This window comes from Chlorocebus sabaeus, chromosome 22 (genome assembly GCF_047675955.1).
Source record: "Chlorocebus sabaeus isolate Y175 chromosome 22, mChlSab1.0.hap1, whole genome shotgun sequence".
Taxonomy (NCBI): domain Eukaryota; kingdom Metazoa; phylum Chordata; class Mammalia; order Primates; family Cercopithecidae; genus Chlorocebus; species Chlorocebus sabaeus.
The window spans coordinates 91,288,513-91,306,534 of NC_132925.1; the positions used below are offsets into that span (position 1 = coordinate 91,288,513).

At 52.0% G+C, this 18,022-nt stretch overlaps 1 protein-coding gene across 4 annotated transcripts in view; it reads left to right on the plus strand.

Moving 5' to 3' along the window:
- Positions 1–17,804, plus strand: part of PFKFB4 (6-phosphofructo-2-kinase/fructose-2,6-biphosphatase 4) — a 41,511-nt gene extending 23,707 nt beyond the window's left edge. For 2 of the 4 annotated variants that reach the window (XM_007984126.3, XM_073010239.1), the window contains 7 exons: positions 2,486–2,693; positions 3,346–3,492; positions 9,783–9,887; positions 11,614–11,743; positions 11,845–11,907; positions 13,405–13,469; positions 15,573–17,801. In XM_007984126.3, the coding sequence (XP_007982317.1) occupies positions 2,486–2,693; positions 3,346–3,492; positions 9,783–9,887; positions 11,614–11,743; positions 11,845–11,907; positions 13,405–13,469; positions 15,573–15,632 (778 nt within the window). In that variant the 3' untranslated portion in view covers positions 15,633–17,801. Of the gene's footprint in view, positions 1–2,485; positions 2,694–3,345; positions 3,493–9,782; positions 9,888–11,613; positions 11,744–11,844; positions 11,908–13,404; positions 13,470–15,572 lie in introns of all 4 variants that reach the window. The other 2 variants (XM_007984129.3, XM_073010238.1) reach the window with 2 other exon arrangements.
- Positions 17,805–18,022: the final 218 nt, after the last annotated feature.

The window sequence follows — 18,022 nt, forward strand, 5'->3', positions numbered from 1 at the left end:
TCTTGCTCTGTCGCCCAGGCTGGAGTGCAGTGGCACTGTCTCGGCTCACTGCAAGCTCCGCCTCCTGGGTTCACGCCATTCTCCTGCCTCAGCCTCCCGAGTAGCTGGGACTACAGGCGCCTGCCACCACGCCCGGCTAATTTTTTTGTATTTTTAGTAGAGATGGGGTTTCACCGTGTTAGCCAGGATTGTCTCGATCTCCTGACCTCGTGATCCACCCACCTCGGCCTCCCAAAGTGCTGGGATTACAGGCTTGAGCCACCGCGCCCGGCGAGATGGTCTGATTTTCTTGTTTATTTCCTTGGGGCAGAAATTTTTGGCCAGAGGTGACTTGCAGAACACCTGCTACCTCATCCGAAACTCTGCGAGTCAGGATTTTATACTATTCCATCATGAAATCAAGCCGAATTTCTATGCAGGGGGTCTTAAAGCAGGGGTTGGCAAATATTTTCTGTCAAAGATCAGAAAGTAAATATTTTATTTAGACCTTGGAGGATGTACAGCCTCTGTTGCAGGCACTTGCTCTGCTGTCACAGTACAAATGAAACATAGATGATATGTAAATCAATGGGTATAGCTGTGTTCCAGTAAAACTTGATAACAACAGCCCGCAGCTGAATTTGACTGTCTGGCCATAGTTTACCAAATCCTGTCTTACAGAACACATGGGGCAGTGGCTGGGTAAATAATAATGTGAGGTATTACATCACAGAATGTAATACTTGGTGAAGTATTACAGTCATCATTATAACTCGTCATTGTGGAGAGACATGGGAAAATATAACGCTGCATTCAGTGAAAAGGCTGGAATACAAACTTGTGCTTGGGTTCTATAATTCTATAAGCATCTGTAATACACGCTGGGCAGAGTGGCTCATGCCTGTAATCCTAGCACTTTGGGAGGATGAAGCGGGAGGATTCCTTAATCCCAGGATTTTGAGACCAGCCTGGGCAACATGGTAAAACCCTATCTCTACAAAAAATACAAAAATTAGCCTGGCGGCCAGGCACGGTGGCTCACGCCTGTAATCCCAGCACTTTGGGAGGCTGAGGTGGGTGGATCACGAGGTCAGGAGGTCGAGACCATCCTGGCTAACACAGTGAAACCCCGTCTCTACTAAAAATACAAACAAATTAGCTGGGCGCGGTGGCAGGCGCCTGTTGTCCCAGCTACTCGGGAGGCTGAGGCAGGAGAATGGCGTGAACCCAGGAGGTGGAGCTTGCAGTGAGCCGAGATCACGCCACTGCACTCCAGCCTGGGCGACAGAGCGAGACTCTGTCTCAAAAAAAAAAAAATTAGCCTGGCGTGGTGGCGCACCCCTGTTGTCCCAGCTACTCAGGAGGCTGAGGTGGGAGAATCACCTAACCCCAGGGAGGTCAAGGCTGCAGTGAGTTGTGATTGCACCACTGCACTCCAGCCTAGGTGACAGAGTGAGACCCTGTCTCAAAAACAAAAAAAGGATGCACGTAAACCAAGAAACATAAGCAACTCTGAGATGAATGCTTTTGGGGTATGCATAGAGCAGTGTCCTCAGCCGGGTTCTGGAGCCAGCCCAGGCCAGGCCTGAGCTGAATGGCCTCTGCCGCCTGGGTCTCTCTGTGGTTTTCTTTTCATGGTTCTGTGATGTGATCCATTTGTCTGGAGTGGTGGTTTGTCAGTAAGCATTGCTCTTGCTTTTATGGTGGTGTCATCACGACACCCCCAAACCAAGGTCCCAAGGTCCAGACAGTGAGGGCTCAACTGAGAATATCCAGAGGACTCTCGGCCTGAACCAGAGCCCCCTTGCACCCCCACACCCTGCACCCGCACAGAGACTGATCAGTGTGCTGTCCAAGCTGCAGTGCCACACGGATCCAGAGCACGGAAAGTGGCTGAGCTGGACTTATTGGCTGCCACCACCGGCACCATCCTCCTGTGCTTCTTGTCTCATCCACCAGCTGCCCAGGGTGGGGTGTGGCAGCTGCTCAGCACACTTGGATGACCTGGACTGGGCTGTAGTGGGAGGAGGTCACGGGAAGGAAAGGCCAGGTCCTTGGATGGCTGGCCAGGAAGAGTGGGGGCGTGGAGCGTTTGCCAGCTACTCTCAAGTCAACAACCCTGGGGAAACCTGTCTCTTGGTTCAACTTACAGACAGTGTGTTGAGAACTCGGAGGTAGGCCAGAGGGGCCCCAGGGACACATGAGCAGCGGAGAAAGTCATGATGTGGTATGGCGGACCCCCAACTTTGGATGTCACCTTTGGGAAGCATGATGAGTGACGAGCACCTCCCATCTCCTGTCTCCCACAGGGTTTGCCTGTGCGTCACACTCACTGTGTTGCTCCCGCCTCACCCCCATCACTTGCACACCAGCTGACGGTCCTGAGGGTTGTAATCTCTGGTGGTCAGAGGTGCAAGGCCTCGCAGCGACTCCGTGGCTGGCCAGACGTGCTCTGTGAGGACCCTGGCCACACTCACAGGCTTCTTTCTACCTTCTCTGTGGACAGGGACCTGTCCTATATCAAGATCATGGATGTGGGTCAGAGCTACGTGGTGAACCGTGTAGCTGACCACATCCAGAGCCGCATCGTATATTACCTCATGAACATCCACGTGACCCCCCGCTCCATCTACCTCTGCCGGCACGGGGAGAGTGAGCTCAACCTCAAGGGCCGGATTGGCGGGGACCCAGGACTGTCCCCCCGGGGCAGGGAGGTCAGTGCATGTGTGCCTGTGTGTGCACGTGGGCCTGCATTTGTACCTCTGCATGGCTAGGTTTATGCATGTGTGTGTGTGCTGGGGCTGGGCTCCCATTCTTTTTTTTTTTCTTTATTTTTTATTTGTATTTTTTGGGGGTGGGGCTCCAATTCTTTTAATGTGCAGTCGAGGTGAATGACCTTCCTTCAGCCTAGAATCTTCCCATCATGTAAGGAAGGTCACCAAGCAACAGGCAAATCTCTGGTGTCCGTGTGAGCTGTCACTCGCTGAGCCCCTTTTGTCAGAGGCATGCCACCCTTGGAGCGACCTGAGTCCATACAGTGTAGCAGATGGCTGTGTCACAGTCCAGGGGAGACAGTGAGACCTCAGTGGTCACGAAGCACAGGGCACATGGTTGTGGGGAGGCAGTGGCCCTGATGAGTCACAGCTGGAACTGCGCTACTGTGCTCAGGGTCTGGGAGGGTGGACAAGAGCAGCACTTGTGTTCTTGTGTGTCAGCATGTGTGTCATTGACAAGTTAGTTCATGCTTTTTACCAAACCTGTAGTGAGTGTTCAAGGTGAGGATGATCTCATGAACCCTGTGGCTGTGGGATGCTTTAAGGGCATCCCAGGACCTGTGGGTCTGAGTTTGCTTATGATGTATTTCAGTTTGCCAAGAGTCTGGCCCAGTTCATCAGTGACCAGAATATCAAGGATCTGAAGGTCTGGACAAGCCAGATGAAGAGGACAATCCAGACGGCTGAGGCGCTAGGTGTGCCCTATGAACAGTGGAAGGTCCTCAACGAGATCGACGCGGTAGTTACCGTCCCTCCCTCCCTGTCTGCTTCCCGGACACCGCAGGGCCGATGCATCGCATTGTAACAACAGTGACCATTGCTCCCCTTGGGCAAAGGAGAGGAGAGAGAAAGGATACAGGAACCTAGGGGCTGGGAGCAGAGAGGAAAGGGCAGCCTAACAGGATGGGACCTTGGGTGAGCCCTAGACCATTCTCAGGAGTGAGCCTGGGAATTGACACCTCAACCTTACTCTCCTCCCTCCCTGTGGCCTCCTGCTAGGGTTCCTCATGGTCTAGCTCAACAAGAAATCAGCAGCCGGGGGAGCTTGGTAGCTGCAGTCAGCCATAGCCAACCTGCCAGGGATCTGGAGACACAAATGAGGTGAACCAGCATGGCCTTTGTCTCTTTAAAGATGCTGTTCTGGCCCAGAGCGGTGGCTCACACCTGCAATCCTAGCACTTTGGGAAGCTGAGGTGGGCTGATCACCTGAAGTCAGGAGTTTGACTCCAACCTGGCCAACTGTCCAGTATCATCCCATAGGTCACTGAACTTCTGGTTTTTTCTTTCTTCTGTTCATTTTTTCTCAGTCTTTTTTTCCTTCCGAGCTTTAGTTCACTTATCTTTACTTCTGCATTTTTATTTATTTATTTATTTATATTTTTTTTTTTTTTTTTTTTGAGATGGAGTCTCGCTCTGTCGCCCAGGCTGGAGTGCCGTGGCGCGATCTCGGCTCACTGCAAGCTCCGCCTCCCGGGTTCCCGCCATTCTCCTGGCTCAGCCTCCTGAGTAGCTGGGACTACAGGCCCCCGCCACCTCGCCCGGCTAATTTTTTGTATTTTTTAGTAGAGACGGGGTTTCACCATGGTCTCGATCTCCTGACCTTGTGATCTGCCCGCCTCAGCCTCCCAAAGTGCTGGGATTACAGGTGTGAGCCACTGCGCCCAGCTACTTCTGCATTTTTATTAAACCCATCCAGTGAACTTTTCATATCAGATGTGGTGTTTCAAAGCTCCGGGAATTCCACTTTTTTCCTTTCTTGAATCTTTCATTATTTCTTCATGGTGCTTGGCTCTGAAGTCTGGGAAGTGCCTCTGGGCAGTAAGCTGCTGCCTCTTCCCCTCCGCTTGCTTCCCTTTTCTCAAGGATCACAGTCCTGCCTAGTCTCATGTCTAAAAACAGTTGTTTGATTTGTCCTTTTATTTATTTATTTATTTATTTATTTATTTGAGATGGAGGTTTGCTCTTGTTGTCCAGGCTGGAGTGCAATGGCACGATCTCGGCTCACTGCCACCTTTGCCTCCCGGGTTCAAGTGATTCTCGTGCCTCTGCCTCCAGAGTAGCTGGGATTACAGGCACCCGCCACCACACCAGCTAAATTTTGTATTTTTAGTAGAGACAAGGTTTCACCACATTGGCCAGGCTGGTCTTGAACTCCCGACCTCAGGCAATCCACCTGCCTCGACCTCTCAAAGTGCTGGGATTACAGGTGTGAGCCACGGCACCCTGCCAGTTTGTCCTTTTTAAAATAATAGTTGTTTTTGTTGGGGCCAGAGCAAATCTGGTACCAGTTGCTCCATCGTGGCTTGGTCTGTATTATGGGTGGTTCCCATTTCAATATGAAAAGCTTTTGCTGTGGATATATACTTTGACTAATCTGAATATTACCACCCCTGCTTTTGTTTTTCCATTTTTTTTTTTTTTTACTGTAGTAAAATACACATAACATAAAATTTATCATCATAGCTGTTTTGAAGTGTACTTTTCAGGGGTATGAAGTATATTTACAATGTTATGCAACCATCACCACCATGCATCTCAGAACTCTTTTAATCTTGTAAAACAGAAACTCTGCATCCATTGAACAATAACTCAAGCCAGATGTGTTGGTTCATACCTGTAGTCCCAGGTACTTGGGAGGCTCAGGTGGGAGGATTGCTTGAGCCCATGAGTTTGAGGCTGTAGTGTGCTATGATTGCATTCACCAATGGCCCTTGCACTCCAGCCTGGGCAACATATGAGACCCCATCTCTAAAAAAATTTTAAAAAGAAAAACAATAACTCTATTTGCTACTCCCAGCCCCTGGCAACCACTTTGTCTTTATGACTTTGACTACTTTATACACCTCATGTAAGTGAAATCATATAGTATTTGTCTTTTTGTAACTGGTTACTTCAGTTAGCGTAACATCCTCAAGGTTCATCCAGGTTGCAGCTTGCACAAGAGTTTCCTTCCCCGCTTTTTTTTTTTCAAGACAGCATCTCACTCTGTCACCCAGGCTACAGTGCAATGCAGCAATCACTGCAGCCTCAAACTCCTAGACTCAATGATTCTCTTGTCTTAGCCTCCTTTGTAGCTGGGACTAGCAAGTGTACACCACCATGCCTAGCTAATTCTTTTATTTTTTGTAGAGAAGGGAGGCTCGCTATGTTGCCCAGGCTGGTCCCAAACTCCTAGCCTCAAGCGATTCTACCACCTTGGCCTCCCAAAGTGCTCAGATTACAGGTGTGAATCACCACACCCAACCTGAAGAATTTTCTTCCTTTTTAAGGCAGAATAAGATTCTATTGTATACCACATTTCCTGTATCCATTCATCTGCCAATGGACACTTGGACAGCTTCCACTTTTTAGCTATTGTGGATAATGCAGCTATGAACATGGATACAAATGTCTCTTTGAGACCCTGCTCTCAATTCAGTTGTTTTTGGTATAGACCTAGAAGTAAAATTGCCAGATCCTATGGTAATTCTGTTTTTATTTTTATTTTATTTATTTATTTATTTTTGAAACGGAGTCTTGCTGTGTTGCCCAGGGCAAGGCGCAATCTCAGCTCACTGCAACCTCCACCTCCCTGGTTCAGGCAATTCCCCTGCCTCAGCCTCCCGAGTAGCTGGGATTGTAGGCGCGCACCACCACGCCTAGCTAATTTTTTTGTATTTTTAGTAGCAACAGTGTTTCACATGTTGGTCAGACTGGTCTCGAATTCCTGACCTCAGGCGATCCACCCGCCTCAGCCTTCCAAAGTGCTGGGATTACAGGCATGAGCCACCATGCCCGGCCTCTGCTTTTATTTTTTTGAGGAACTGCTGTACTGTTTCCCATAGCAGCTGCATCATTTTACATTTCTACCAGAAGTGCACACGGGTTCCAATTTCTCCACATCCTCGTCAACACTTGTTGTTTTCTTTTCTTTTCTTTTTAAACAGTAGCCATCCTAATGGGTGTGGTATTGCATTGTGGTTTTGATTTGTTATTCCTGCTTTCTGTCCATATAATTTTTTCTTTTTCTTTTCTTTTTTTTAGCGACAGAGTCTTGCTCTGTTGTCCTGGCTGGAGGTCTATGGCACCATCACAGTTCACTGTAGCCTTGACCTCCCGAGTTCAAGTAATCCTCCCACCTCAGCCTCCCAAGTAGCTAGGACTATAGGCGCACATCACTGTGCCCAGCTAAATTAAGAAAAAAAAAAATTTTTTTTGGCCAGGTGTGGTGGCTTATGCCTGTAATCCCAGCACTTTGGGAGGCCACGGTGGGCAGATCACCTGAGCTCGGGAGTTCGAGACCCGGGAGGTGGAGGTTGTGGTGAGCCAAGATCGTGCCACTGCACTCCAGCCTGGGCAACAAGAGCAAAACTCCCTCTCAAAATTTAAAAAAAAAAAAAATTTCTGCCTCCCAGTTTCAAGTGATTCTCCTGCCTCAGCCTCCCGAGTAGCTGGGATTACAGGAATGAGCCACCAAGCCTGGCTAATTTTATATTTTTAGCAGAGATGAGGTTTCTCCATGTTGGTCAGGCTGGTCTCAAACTCCTGACCACAGGTGATCCCACCTCGGCCTCTCAAATTGCTAGTATTACAGGCGTGAGCCACTGCCCCTGTCCTAAATTTAAAAAATTTTTAGAGATGTGGTCTTGCTATGTTGCCCAGGGTGGTCTTGAACTCCTGGGCTCAAGCAATCCTCCTTCCTTGGCCTCCCAAAGTGCTGAGATTACAGGCATGAATCACCATGCCCAACCTGTCCATATTTTTTTATTATATTTTTTTCCCTTTTATTTTTAACATTTTTGTATCATTTTCTTTAGAATAAAGAGCATAGGCCAGGCGCAGTGGCTCATGACTGCAATTCCAGCACTTTGGGAGGCTGAGGCGGGCAGATCACCTGAGGCCAGGAGTTCGAGACCAGCCTGGTCAACATGACAAAACCCCGTCTCTTCTAAAAATACAAAAAATTAGCCAGCTGTGGTGGCCTCTGCCTGTAATCCCAGCACTCAGGAGGCTGAGGCAGGAGAATTGTTTGAACCCAGGAGGCGGAGGTTGCAGTAAGCTGAGATTGCACCACTGCACTCCAACCTGGACAACAGAGCGAGACCCTGTCTCAAAAAAAAAAAAAAAAGATGGAAGCTTTCTCTGTCTTCCTCTTCACTTCCTTCTGTGCCTTCACCAGAATAATCTTTCATGTCTAAATTTCTACTAACAGTCTCTTTAAGACAGTCTAAGCTTTTTATCATGCACCACAAAATTCTTCCAGCCTCTACCCACTATCCAATTTCATAACCACTTCCACATTTTTAGTTCTTTATTACAGCAGCCAGCAGCACTTCACTTCCTGGTACCAAAATATGTGTTAGTATTCAAGTGTGGTGGTGCACGCCTGTAGTCCCAGCTACTTGGGAGGCTGAGGTGAGGGGATCACCTGAGCCTGGGAAGTTTGAGGCTGCAGTGAGCCAAGATCACACCACTGGACTCCAGTCTGGGTGACAGAGTAAGACTGTCTCAAAAAACAAAACGAAACAAAACAAAAGAACCACTAAATATAAAAAAATTGTATGTATTAGTTTACTAGGGCTGCCGTAACAGAGCACTACAGATGAGTGGCTTAAAACGACATGAATTGATTCTCTCACAATTCTGGAGGCTGGAAGTCTGAAATGAAGGCCTCAGCAGGGCTGTGCTCCCTCTGAAGGTGCTAATAAAGAACCTTCCTCACCTCTTCCTAGTTTCCAGTTGTTGCCAGCAATCCTTGGTATTTCTTGGCTCATAGCCTCATCATTCCAATCCCACCTCTGTCCGCTGGCTGTCGTCACATGGCTTTCTTCCCTATGTGTGTCTGTCCGTGCCTTCACATGGCATTCTTTTTTTTTTTTTTTTTTTTTTTTGAGACAGAGTCTCACTCTGTCACCGAGGCTGGAGTGCAGTGGCACGATCTCAGCTCACTGCAACCTCTGCCTCCCAGGTTCAAGAGATTCTTCTGCCTCAGCCTCCCAACTAGCTGGGACTATAGGCGTGTGCCACCACACCCAGCTAATTTTTGTATTTTTTTAGTAGAGACGGGGTTTCACCATATTGGCCAGGCTGGTCTCAGACTCCTGACCTCATGATCCACCCGCCTCAGCCTCCCAGAGTGCTGGGGTTGCAGGCATGAGCCACCGCACCTGGCCTACATGGCGTTCTTAAAAGGACACCAATGATTGAATTTAGGACCCACTCTAATACAATATGTCCCCATCTTTTTTTTTTTTTTTGAGACAGAGTCTCACTCTCTTCCCCAGGCTGGAGTGCAGTGGTGCGATCTCGGCTCACTGCAATCTCCACCTCCTGGGTACATGTGATTCTCCTGCCTATAGGCGTGCGCCACCACACCTGACTAATTTTTGTATTTTTAGTAGAGATGGGGATTCATCATGTTGACCATGCTGGCCTTGAACTCCTGATCTCAGGTGATCCACCTGCTTCGGCCTCCCAAAGTGCCGGGATTACATGCCCAACCAACTTTTCTTTTTTTTTTTTTTTGAGAGGGAGTCTCTCTCTGTTGCCCAGGCTGGAGTGCAGTGGCACAGTCTCAACTCACTGCAACCACTGCCTCCTCCACCATGTTGGCCAGGCTGATCTTGAACTCCTGACCTGCTCAGCCTCCCAAAGTGCTGGGATTACAGGCATGAGCCATCATGCCCGGTCAGCTTTTTTTTTTTTTTTAATGGTATTTGTAGAAGATGATCTATGCTGTGTGTGTGTGTGTATGTGTGTGTGTGTATCCCAAATAACACAAGTAAAGAAAAAACACATAGCATCTCTGTATGTATTGGATGGGTGATGAATAGGTGGACAAGGCTGTCCTGGTAGCTTTTTACAAACAAGGAACCACCAATGATCAGTGTTCCTAGAGGGCCTCCCCTCCCTGGACAGGTTTCTGTTCCCTTTGCCCAGGAAATGCCCATGAATTTGGTCTCCTCTGCTTGATGCTGCCTTACTCCAAACACCCGCAAGGCTTGTCTTCTAGGCATTGTAGGAGGTGTGATGGCTGTGGTATCTCCCTAGGGCGTCTGTGAGGAAATGACCTATGAGGAAATTCAGGATAATTACCCACTGGAGTTCGCCCTGCGGGACCAGGACAAGTACCGGTACCGGTACCCTAAAGGGGAGGTACGTGGGATTTGGGGCTTAGTGCCAGCCACCTACCGCCCGTCTGGGAGTACCACCTGTGGCTGAGGGCCTGTGGGGCTCTACAGGGGCTGCGGGGGTAGCAGAAGGGGCCTGGTCTCAGAGGCAGGCCAGCCTGAGTGTGTGGTTCATTTCCACCCCTTCCCAGCTGCGCGGCCCAGGCCTTAGTCCCTTCCTCAGGTGTGAGGTGGGCAGTACCGTGTAGGGCAGACCTTCAACCCAGAGACCTTTGGCTCCCTGCTCTCCATTCTTGTCTTTCCCCTTCCCAGGGGTGGAGAATTCGGAAGGGCTGGGCCTGAGGTGGGGGTCTGTGGGGTTAGGCTTTCCTGGGACCCCTATAGACAGTGCGCTGTCCCCGGGAATTCCCAGGCCAGCTCCTTTCCCAGGGAGTTGTCGGCCCTTTCCAGGGTGCTCAAATGGCTGGGGAGTTTGGGGGTCCATGGCAGACCTGGGACTTGGGTCTCAGCTCATTTGCGTCCCTGTCTCAGGCCTCACCCTTCCTTTGGATGCTTCCTTTTGTCACAGGCTGAGCCCATCCTCCCTGTGGCTCCAGGCACCACCCCTAGCCCTGGCACCAGACCCAGGGAGACCTTCCACACATGAGTTGGCTACCACAAGCCACTGCACTTGTCACCTTCTCTGACAGAGGTCAGCCCCGGCCCCAGGTCAGAAACTGAGGGTCACCTTGACTGAGGCATCTCCTTCCAATTCCAGGAGGTGGCCTGGGGCAGGGGCCAAATAAAAATACCCCCCATCAACACACATATGTACACGTATATGTACACATGTAGAAGCACCTCCACCCAGAAACTAGGCTCACAGGCCCCTATACTGTACCATCCTCAGGATAATATAGCTCTTGGAAACATTAATTATTCCCCACATCATGTTGTGAGGCCAAGTTCAGATTTAGAACCAACCCAGATAATGGTCAGGAGAAACAAAGCAGCTGGCTGCTCAAACTTGAGAATACAGGGAGGAGAATTGGTTGAGAAATTCATGTTACCAAAAAAACTGATCTAGGATTTTCTCAGAACTACCAGGAGCTGGCACAAATCAGTGTGTCATTCTTGCTTCCTAATCAAAGCTCGGGGTACATTCAATTCCGACTGCTGGTGGCCATTTTTGAAGGACCACTCATTGTGTGCAGAAAGATGAAACTGATGAAAATCTCTAAACCTGCCAGGTCGAGAGGCCCAGCAGGGGCCCAAACCGTACATTGTGGCAGGCATGGGGGAAGATACTGGGCAGGTAGACTGAGGATAGTTCCTGGGGACCCCAACTGTTTCTGATGAGTCACACTCAAGAAAGTTCCAGGTCTTTGCTTTCTTCCCCTGCACTCTTGTTGGTGCACTCTGTTTGCTGTGGGCTGGAAGCAGGCAGAGTCTTCTCCAGTCACATTAATTCCATAGCTGAGGATTCAGTGCAGAGCCCCATGGGTGAGCGCTGAGGTGGACCCTGGGATGGAGCCTGAGGCCTAGCTGTGCACTCTCAATCCTACCAGAACCTGGCCCTGAGATGGGAGAGGTGGCCCCTTTCCTCAGCTGCCCACCCCCATGCCCTCAGAAAGCTAGGCTGGAGGAGGCCCAGTCACAGCTTCCCAGAATGGTGAGCAGCTGCAGGAGTGGTAGGTGGCCCAGTGTCCGGGATGTGTCTGTCCCTCCCCCGGAGCCGGGCCTGAGGGACACCTCTCTGCTTGCCCTTGCAGTCCTACGAGGACCTGGTCCAGAGACTGGAGCCTGTCATCATGGAGCTGGAGAGGCAAGAGAATGTGCTGGTCATCTGCCACCAGGCTGTGATGCGCTGCCTGCTGGCCTACTTCCTCGACAAGGCAGCAGGTGCGGGCCATGCCCCGGGGGAGGTGGGAGGGTTGTGTGAGAAGGTAGGCACTGTCACCAGGCATTTCTGGTGTGCTAGCCATCCCCCTCTGTGTCTACAGAACAGCTGCCCTACCTCAAGTGTCCACTGCACACAGTCCTGAAGCTGACCCCTGTGGCATACGGTAAGGAAGCTTCCTGAACATTGACCATGGGTAGCCATGACCTTGGATCTCTGTGCAGTTCCATGATTTTCTCCAAATTCCTTGAAAATTGTGTTAGGAACCCATTCCTTCACCCACTACCCTACTACCTTTCCCAATATGTTTTTCTTCTTTCAGACGGAGTCTTGCTCTGTCACCCAGGCTGCAGTGCAATGGCGTGATCTCGGCCCACTGCAACCTCCACCTCCTGGGTTCAAGTGATTCTCTTGCCTCAGCCTCCCGAGTAGCTGGGATTACAGGCGCTGGGATTACAGGCGCCTGCCACCATACCCAGCTAATTTTTGTATTTTTAATAGAGGCAGGGTTTCACCATGTTGTCAGGCTGGTCTCGAACTCCTGACCTTAGGTAATCTACCTACCTTAGCCTCCCAAAGTGCTGGGATTACAGGCATGAGCTACTGTCATGAGCTACCATCCCCGGCCCTAATTTGCCTTTAAAAAGTTTGTTGTGGGGCCGGGCGCGGTGGCTCACGCCTGTAATTCCAGCATTTTGGGAGGCTGAGGCGGTCGGATCACAAGGTCAGGAGATCGAGACTATCTTGGCTAACATGGTAAAACCCCGTCTCTACTAAAAATACAAAAAAATTAGCCGGGCATGGTGGCGGGCGCCTGTAGTCACAGCTACTCAGGAGGCTGAGACAGAAGAATGGCATGAACCTGGGAGGCGGAGCTTGCAGTGAGCCTGTATCGCGCCACTACACTCCAGCCTGGTCGACAGAGCGAGGCTTCGTCTCAAAAAAAAAAAAAACTTTGTCGTGAAAAAGTTTATGTGGCCACAGAAGGCCTCCCCAGTGACTTTGCTTACCCATTGCCTACCTGCATGAGGGGCTTTTCTACTGATTTTTCCAAACCCCCAGAAGGCCCCATGGTCCCCAGGGCCTGGACTTTATTCTGGGTGCAGGGCAGTGTCAGTCCCACCCCTGCCTCTTGCTATACCAGCAGAGACCTCAGGCAACTTCATCTCTCAGGTCTTAGCTCCTCACCTTTAACACAGGTGCTCTTGGGGGAATGGCTGTGAAGCCCAGTGGCAGCTGATGTCACTCCAGTGTGTGATAATGGCCTCATCACCCATTGCACTGTGCACCTGGCACGTGGTTGACTGGGCCTTGCATGGTAGAGTTGGGATGTGGGTGGTTTGGGGGCCCTGAAGACTTTGAGAGTCAGTGACCTCAGCTTAGGCCTTCTGCTCCCCCGATCCCTCTCGGTCCTGGGGTTGGGGAGCCTGGGGCCTCTGCGTGGCCCTGTCTGGGCCGTCACATGGATAAGTATGGGTCTGGCAGGGTGTCTCGTCCTTCCTCCTGGGGCTCCCCAGAGCTGCCTAAAGTGGAAGAACTAGAGTGAGACTGAGATGGCTGCTCCATTCCACACACCCAGACCCCCCTCCAAGAGAAGTTTCTAGCTTCTGCAGCTCAGCTGCCTTTCAGGAGTAGGGATGGATTTGCATCTTCCCTTTGGCAGGTTGTAAAGTGGAGTCCATATTCCTGAATGTGGCCGCTGTGAACACGCACCGGGACAGGCCTCAGGTAGCAATGGGGTCACTGCTGGGGTAGTGGGGTATTCCTGATGTGGGGGTGTCCAGACTGCACATCCTCCAGGGCCAGGTCCAGCTGGGGCACCTGCCAGAGGGAGCTTGAATCTTCTGACAAGACTGTTGTCCTATCAGCAGGGTGGAGCCTGCATCAGCCCTTCCCAAGGCACCTGCCCTGGCAATGGGGAAATCCCTGATGCTGAGCCACCAGGCTCAGGAGTGCCTGAGCTTGGGTGCGGTTGGACCCCCAGGACTTAAGGAGCCACAGGGCTCCCCAGCAGCTCCTTGGAGGTCTAAGTCAAGGGGGCCCTTGGGCTCAGTGAGAAAGAGGCTGGAGGCTAAGAATGAGGCTTACTCTTCCCACTCCCCATCCCTGTAGCCGAGGCCTCATGAGCCCCTTTTCTAACCACAGCACCTTTAAAAATTAAAATGGGATCATGCGCTTTTGGGAAAAGGGCCATGCAGATGCTGAAGGGGCCTCCGCATGGGGTGGAGACCTTGGTCCAGAAGAGCAGTCACCACCTGTGCTCCCCAAGTGCCTTGTGGAAAGTAGAAGCTCCTCAGAGTGTAGCTCAGAACCACTCTTGGTCCCATGTGGGGTCCCTCCACAATGGTGGCTCCCTCTCCCATTGGGGCCAAGGGTAGGACCTACACTTCTGGGAGCCCTGGTCCCAGTTCCTGGAGTCCATTGCACGGAGAAGGCTCCTGGGCCTCAGTGATGCCTGTTGCCATCCATGATGGGGCCTGCTTCGGCTCTGGGTCCCTGCTGAGGGTGCAGGCCTTGAACTGGACCAGGACATCTGGCCTTGGACCTCACAGCATAGCTGTGTAGATGTGTCCTGTCCCTTCCCAACACCACTGCCCCCAAGCAGGACCAGTTACCCTGCAGGCCTCTCTTCCCATTGCTCTGAGAGTCCGTGCATGTCTTGGTCAAGTTCAGCCCAGGCCCAATTTAGTACCCACAAGTCACAGGGGAAGGCACCTCCCAACTGGCATCCTTTGGGCCAAGGAAGGCCCAGATGGCACTGGGCCCCCAGTGCTGACAGAGTGATGGTAAGAGAGGCCCCTGGGCCTGGCAGCCCTTGGGAGCTGACCCTGCCAGCCCATCACCATAGTGTGACTGACGGTCACTCTGCCCACTATGGGTGGGTGCTTCTCAGAGGCAAACTGCTACTAACCCCAGGTTCCTTGATTGCTCCCTTCCGGCCCATCCGTTGGGGCAGGCTGTGGTGGAAAAGGGGTGCCTCAGGAAGCCTGCCCAGCAATAAGAATTATACCTGCCCCTACAATTCCAGGGGCCGGTCCTATGAGCCCAGGCTGTGGGCCATGGGGGCCATGTCTCTCTCCCTGCAGATCTGGGCATGTCATGTTGCATAAGGCAGCAGCTCAGGTCATCAGTGACCTGCTCCTGCAGGTGATGGTTCCGGGGCCCACAGCTGGGAGGAGGCCACCAGGCTCGGGGGAACATAAGACAGCCTCAGAGAGCTAAGGGAAGTTTCAGATTCCCTGTTCCTCAGGCCTGAGACACCCTGAGCCCGACAGACCAAGGATGGGACTGAGCTCTGCAATTTGGTGGGGGCTTTCTATAGCTGAGGGCTTCAGGAGGCCCTGTGCCCCAGTTCTGAGGGGACAGACCAGGCTGCAGACCAGGAAATGCCCTTAGGCTTCTGGGGCACCTCTGACACCTGTGTGCCCACACTTTAAACCAGGATGGAGGCACCCCCAGGAGCTGAACCCCATCCCTGCCCCAAAAATGAGGATAAAATCCCCAAGCCAGGCGTTCCTCCTCAATTGACCCAGCCCTAAGATAGGAGGAGGTAGCAGCCTTGCTTTGGGTATTGCCTGACCTGGCTGCAGTGGAGCAGGAAACGTGGTGGCATCCTCCACCGCACCTTTGTTTCATTGGCCATTCACCCACTGTGTGGCACGAAGCTCTTGGCCATGCATTCTTAGGGAAGCTTGCGTTCTAGAGTCTTGCTGCCAGGGCTGCTATAGTGAGAATGTGAAGCCTGACGAGCCACAGTGATAAGGAAGGTAGACAGCAGGCCTCTCATCTATTCCTGCTATGGAGTGAACGCTCTGTGTTTTTATTGTACAGAACGTGGACATCTCAAGACCTCCAGAGGAAGCCCTTGTCACGGTGCCTGCTCACCAGTGACCACGTTCATCCACTGTGACCACTAGGCAGGCACTGGTCTCTGCAGAGGGGGTCATTCCAGGCCCTCCAGTGTGTGTGATAGTCACCATGCCATGCAGGGATATTCTTGAAGCCACATATGGCTGGCGGAACCCAGAACCCCCGCCCCAGCGCACCTGGCTGTTTGTTGACAGTCGGCAACAAGGTTGTGCATGGCTCCTGACCTGCTGCTAAGAGTCCCTTGACCAGCCTGCATCTGCATGGGCTGTGCGGAGGTTGCCCAGCCCCAGGTTCTTCCGGCGCAGCTCTTAGGTGTTCACTCTCGCCAGCTCAGTTGGCTTTGTGAAGTGTGAAACCCTACAATGTGAAAGGAAAGTGCTTGCTGTGATGTTCCTACTGTGGCCCAGCTGTCCAGCGTGGACCTGGTGACTCTCCGCAGGGCCTCTACCATCCTCTCTGTGGCCACTGCCTGAGCCAGAGGCCAGGTGTTCATGGGGCCCTGAGCTTCTGCTGCCTCTGGTGAGAGGGAGAGCCCTTCTCATCCTTACCCACCAGGAACTAGAGCCCCAACCACAGCAGATGCTTCCCAGGCAGCCACTGGCCAGGCCCTTGTATCCATGTCACCCTTATTTGCGGGCATTCATGGAAGCAATGCGCTTGCTTTGGCACATTGCAATGCACAGAAATGTGCAGGCAGGGGGGCAGTTGTGGTCGCCCCTCCCCTGTTGTGCATGTACCCAGCTACTTAGGTATGCTTAGGGGAGCTGGTGGCCAGGGACGCCCCTTCAGGCCTGCTGTCACAGTAAAACCACCTCAAGACAGGGTAGGCATACGAGTTACCTTCCAGGTGCACACACCGAAGTGCTCGAGGGAGAGGCTGCCGCCCCCTCTCCCTTTCCCTGGCTGTGAACACTGGCAGCCGATGGGGAGGTGGCCTCTCACCTGTTGCTGCCCGTGTCCACACAGGAATGTACACTGGTGGCAGAGACATGCATTTGCCATAAATGATTCAGAAACACTTGTATGGTCCTGTAAAACTTTTCTGGTGTTTGTTGACTTCTGCCTGTGGGCCTGAGGAAGGGAGAAGGCAGAACCCATAGGCAGTCCCTGGGCAAGGGAGGATTTTCCCAGCTGCAGCACAGCTTTCCATTCATGTGCATGTGAGTCTGGTGAAAATGGCCTTGTGTAGTCCAGTGTCTGTCATGCCCCTGAGTTCTTTTGGTCCCAGAGATGCAGCCTGGGCAGTCTGTTTACAGCTGGCAAACACTGGCTGGCAAGTTGTGCTGCTGGGCCAGAAAGTGTCTGGACTGGTAATCGGGTGCCCTGCTGTCCACAGGTGGACTCTAGGGAAGCCAGGCCCCTGGATCCCAAGTCCTTTGTGTCCGGAGCCTTACCTGGCCTGTGCCTGGAACGTAGCACATCTTTCCAGCCTCCCAGGGCTTTGCAGCCTGCAGATGCCACCTGCCCCTGAGAGAAGTTAGCATCCCTGGCCCTGGCTGGTGGTCTCTCATCCTTGTGTGCTGCTCTCCTAAGAGATGTTCAAGGCAGAGCAGGGGCAGGATCCTCTTTCCACACTCATCTGTCAGAGCCCCAAACCCTTTAGACCCACAGCCCAAGGACCATGCCACTCCCTTTGGGGCATGGGGACTGCAGCCTTTGCTTCTGTGTCTTTTGGAGTTTCGGTGACTTTTGTCACCTGGACACACTCACTTGTTAGCCATAGTGGGTCCCCTTGGTCAGCAGCAGTGCATGTACCTCTGGATGTCACCTGAGGTGAGACCACTGAGGCCTTTTCTCTCTGTGTACAGAGGGGAGTTAGGAGCTGCTGGACTGGATGCATTACAAGGACTGGGGACAGGGCAGAGGGACGTCCAGGGATCAGGGCATGAGTGGGGGCAGCCCCCCGGCCTCTGCCCTGGCATGGTCTCCGCATGGGCTGTGGCATGGCTGATTGGCTGCCACATTTCGGCCATGTGGGCTGGCGTGCCCATGTTGCAGATATTTTCCCGAGTTCCCCAGAGTGGATGGTATCGAATCTCAGCCACATGCAACACTGTGTCCAGCATTCTTTGCAATAAATACTTTTTAAAAAATAATCTCAGGTTGTATTTGACAGCCAGTTCTCCATTTGTGAAGTGTTTTTTTTCTGGCCTGCTTTGTCGATGTCTGGTGCTGTGGTCTTCCTCGAAGGTCTGTGTTGGGATCCTTGGTTCAGCTTCCACCCCCATGTTCACTCTCACTGAAGAGGAATGGTGCTGCCTTGGAGTGAGCCCTGGCCTGGCACACGTGGGCAGGGGCCTGAGTCTTCCCTGGGCTGACCTGGGGTATGGGGCCGTTGTCCCTGAACAAGAGGCAGATGTGAAGGGGCGGTGAAGCTGGAGTGGAGCACTGTTAAGGGAAGGATTCTGAGG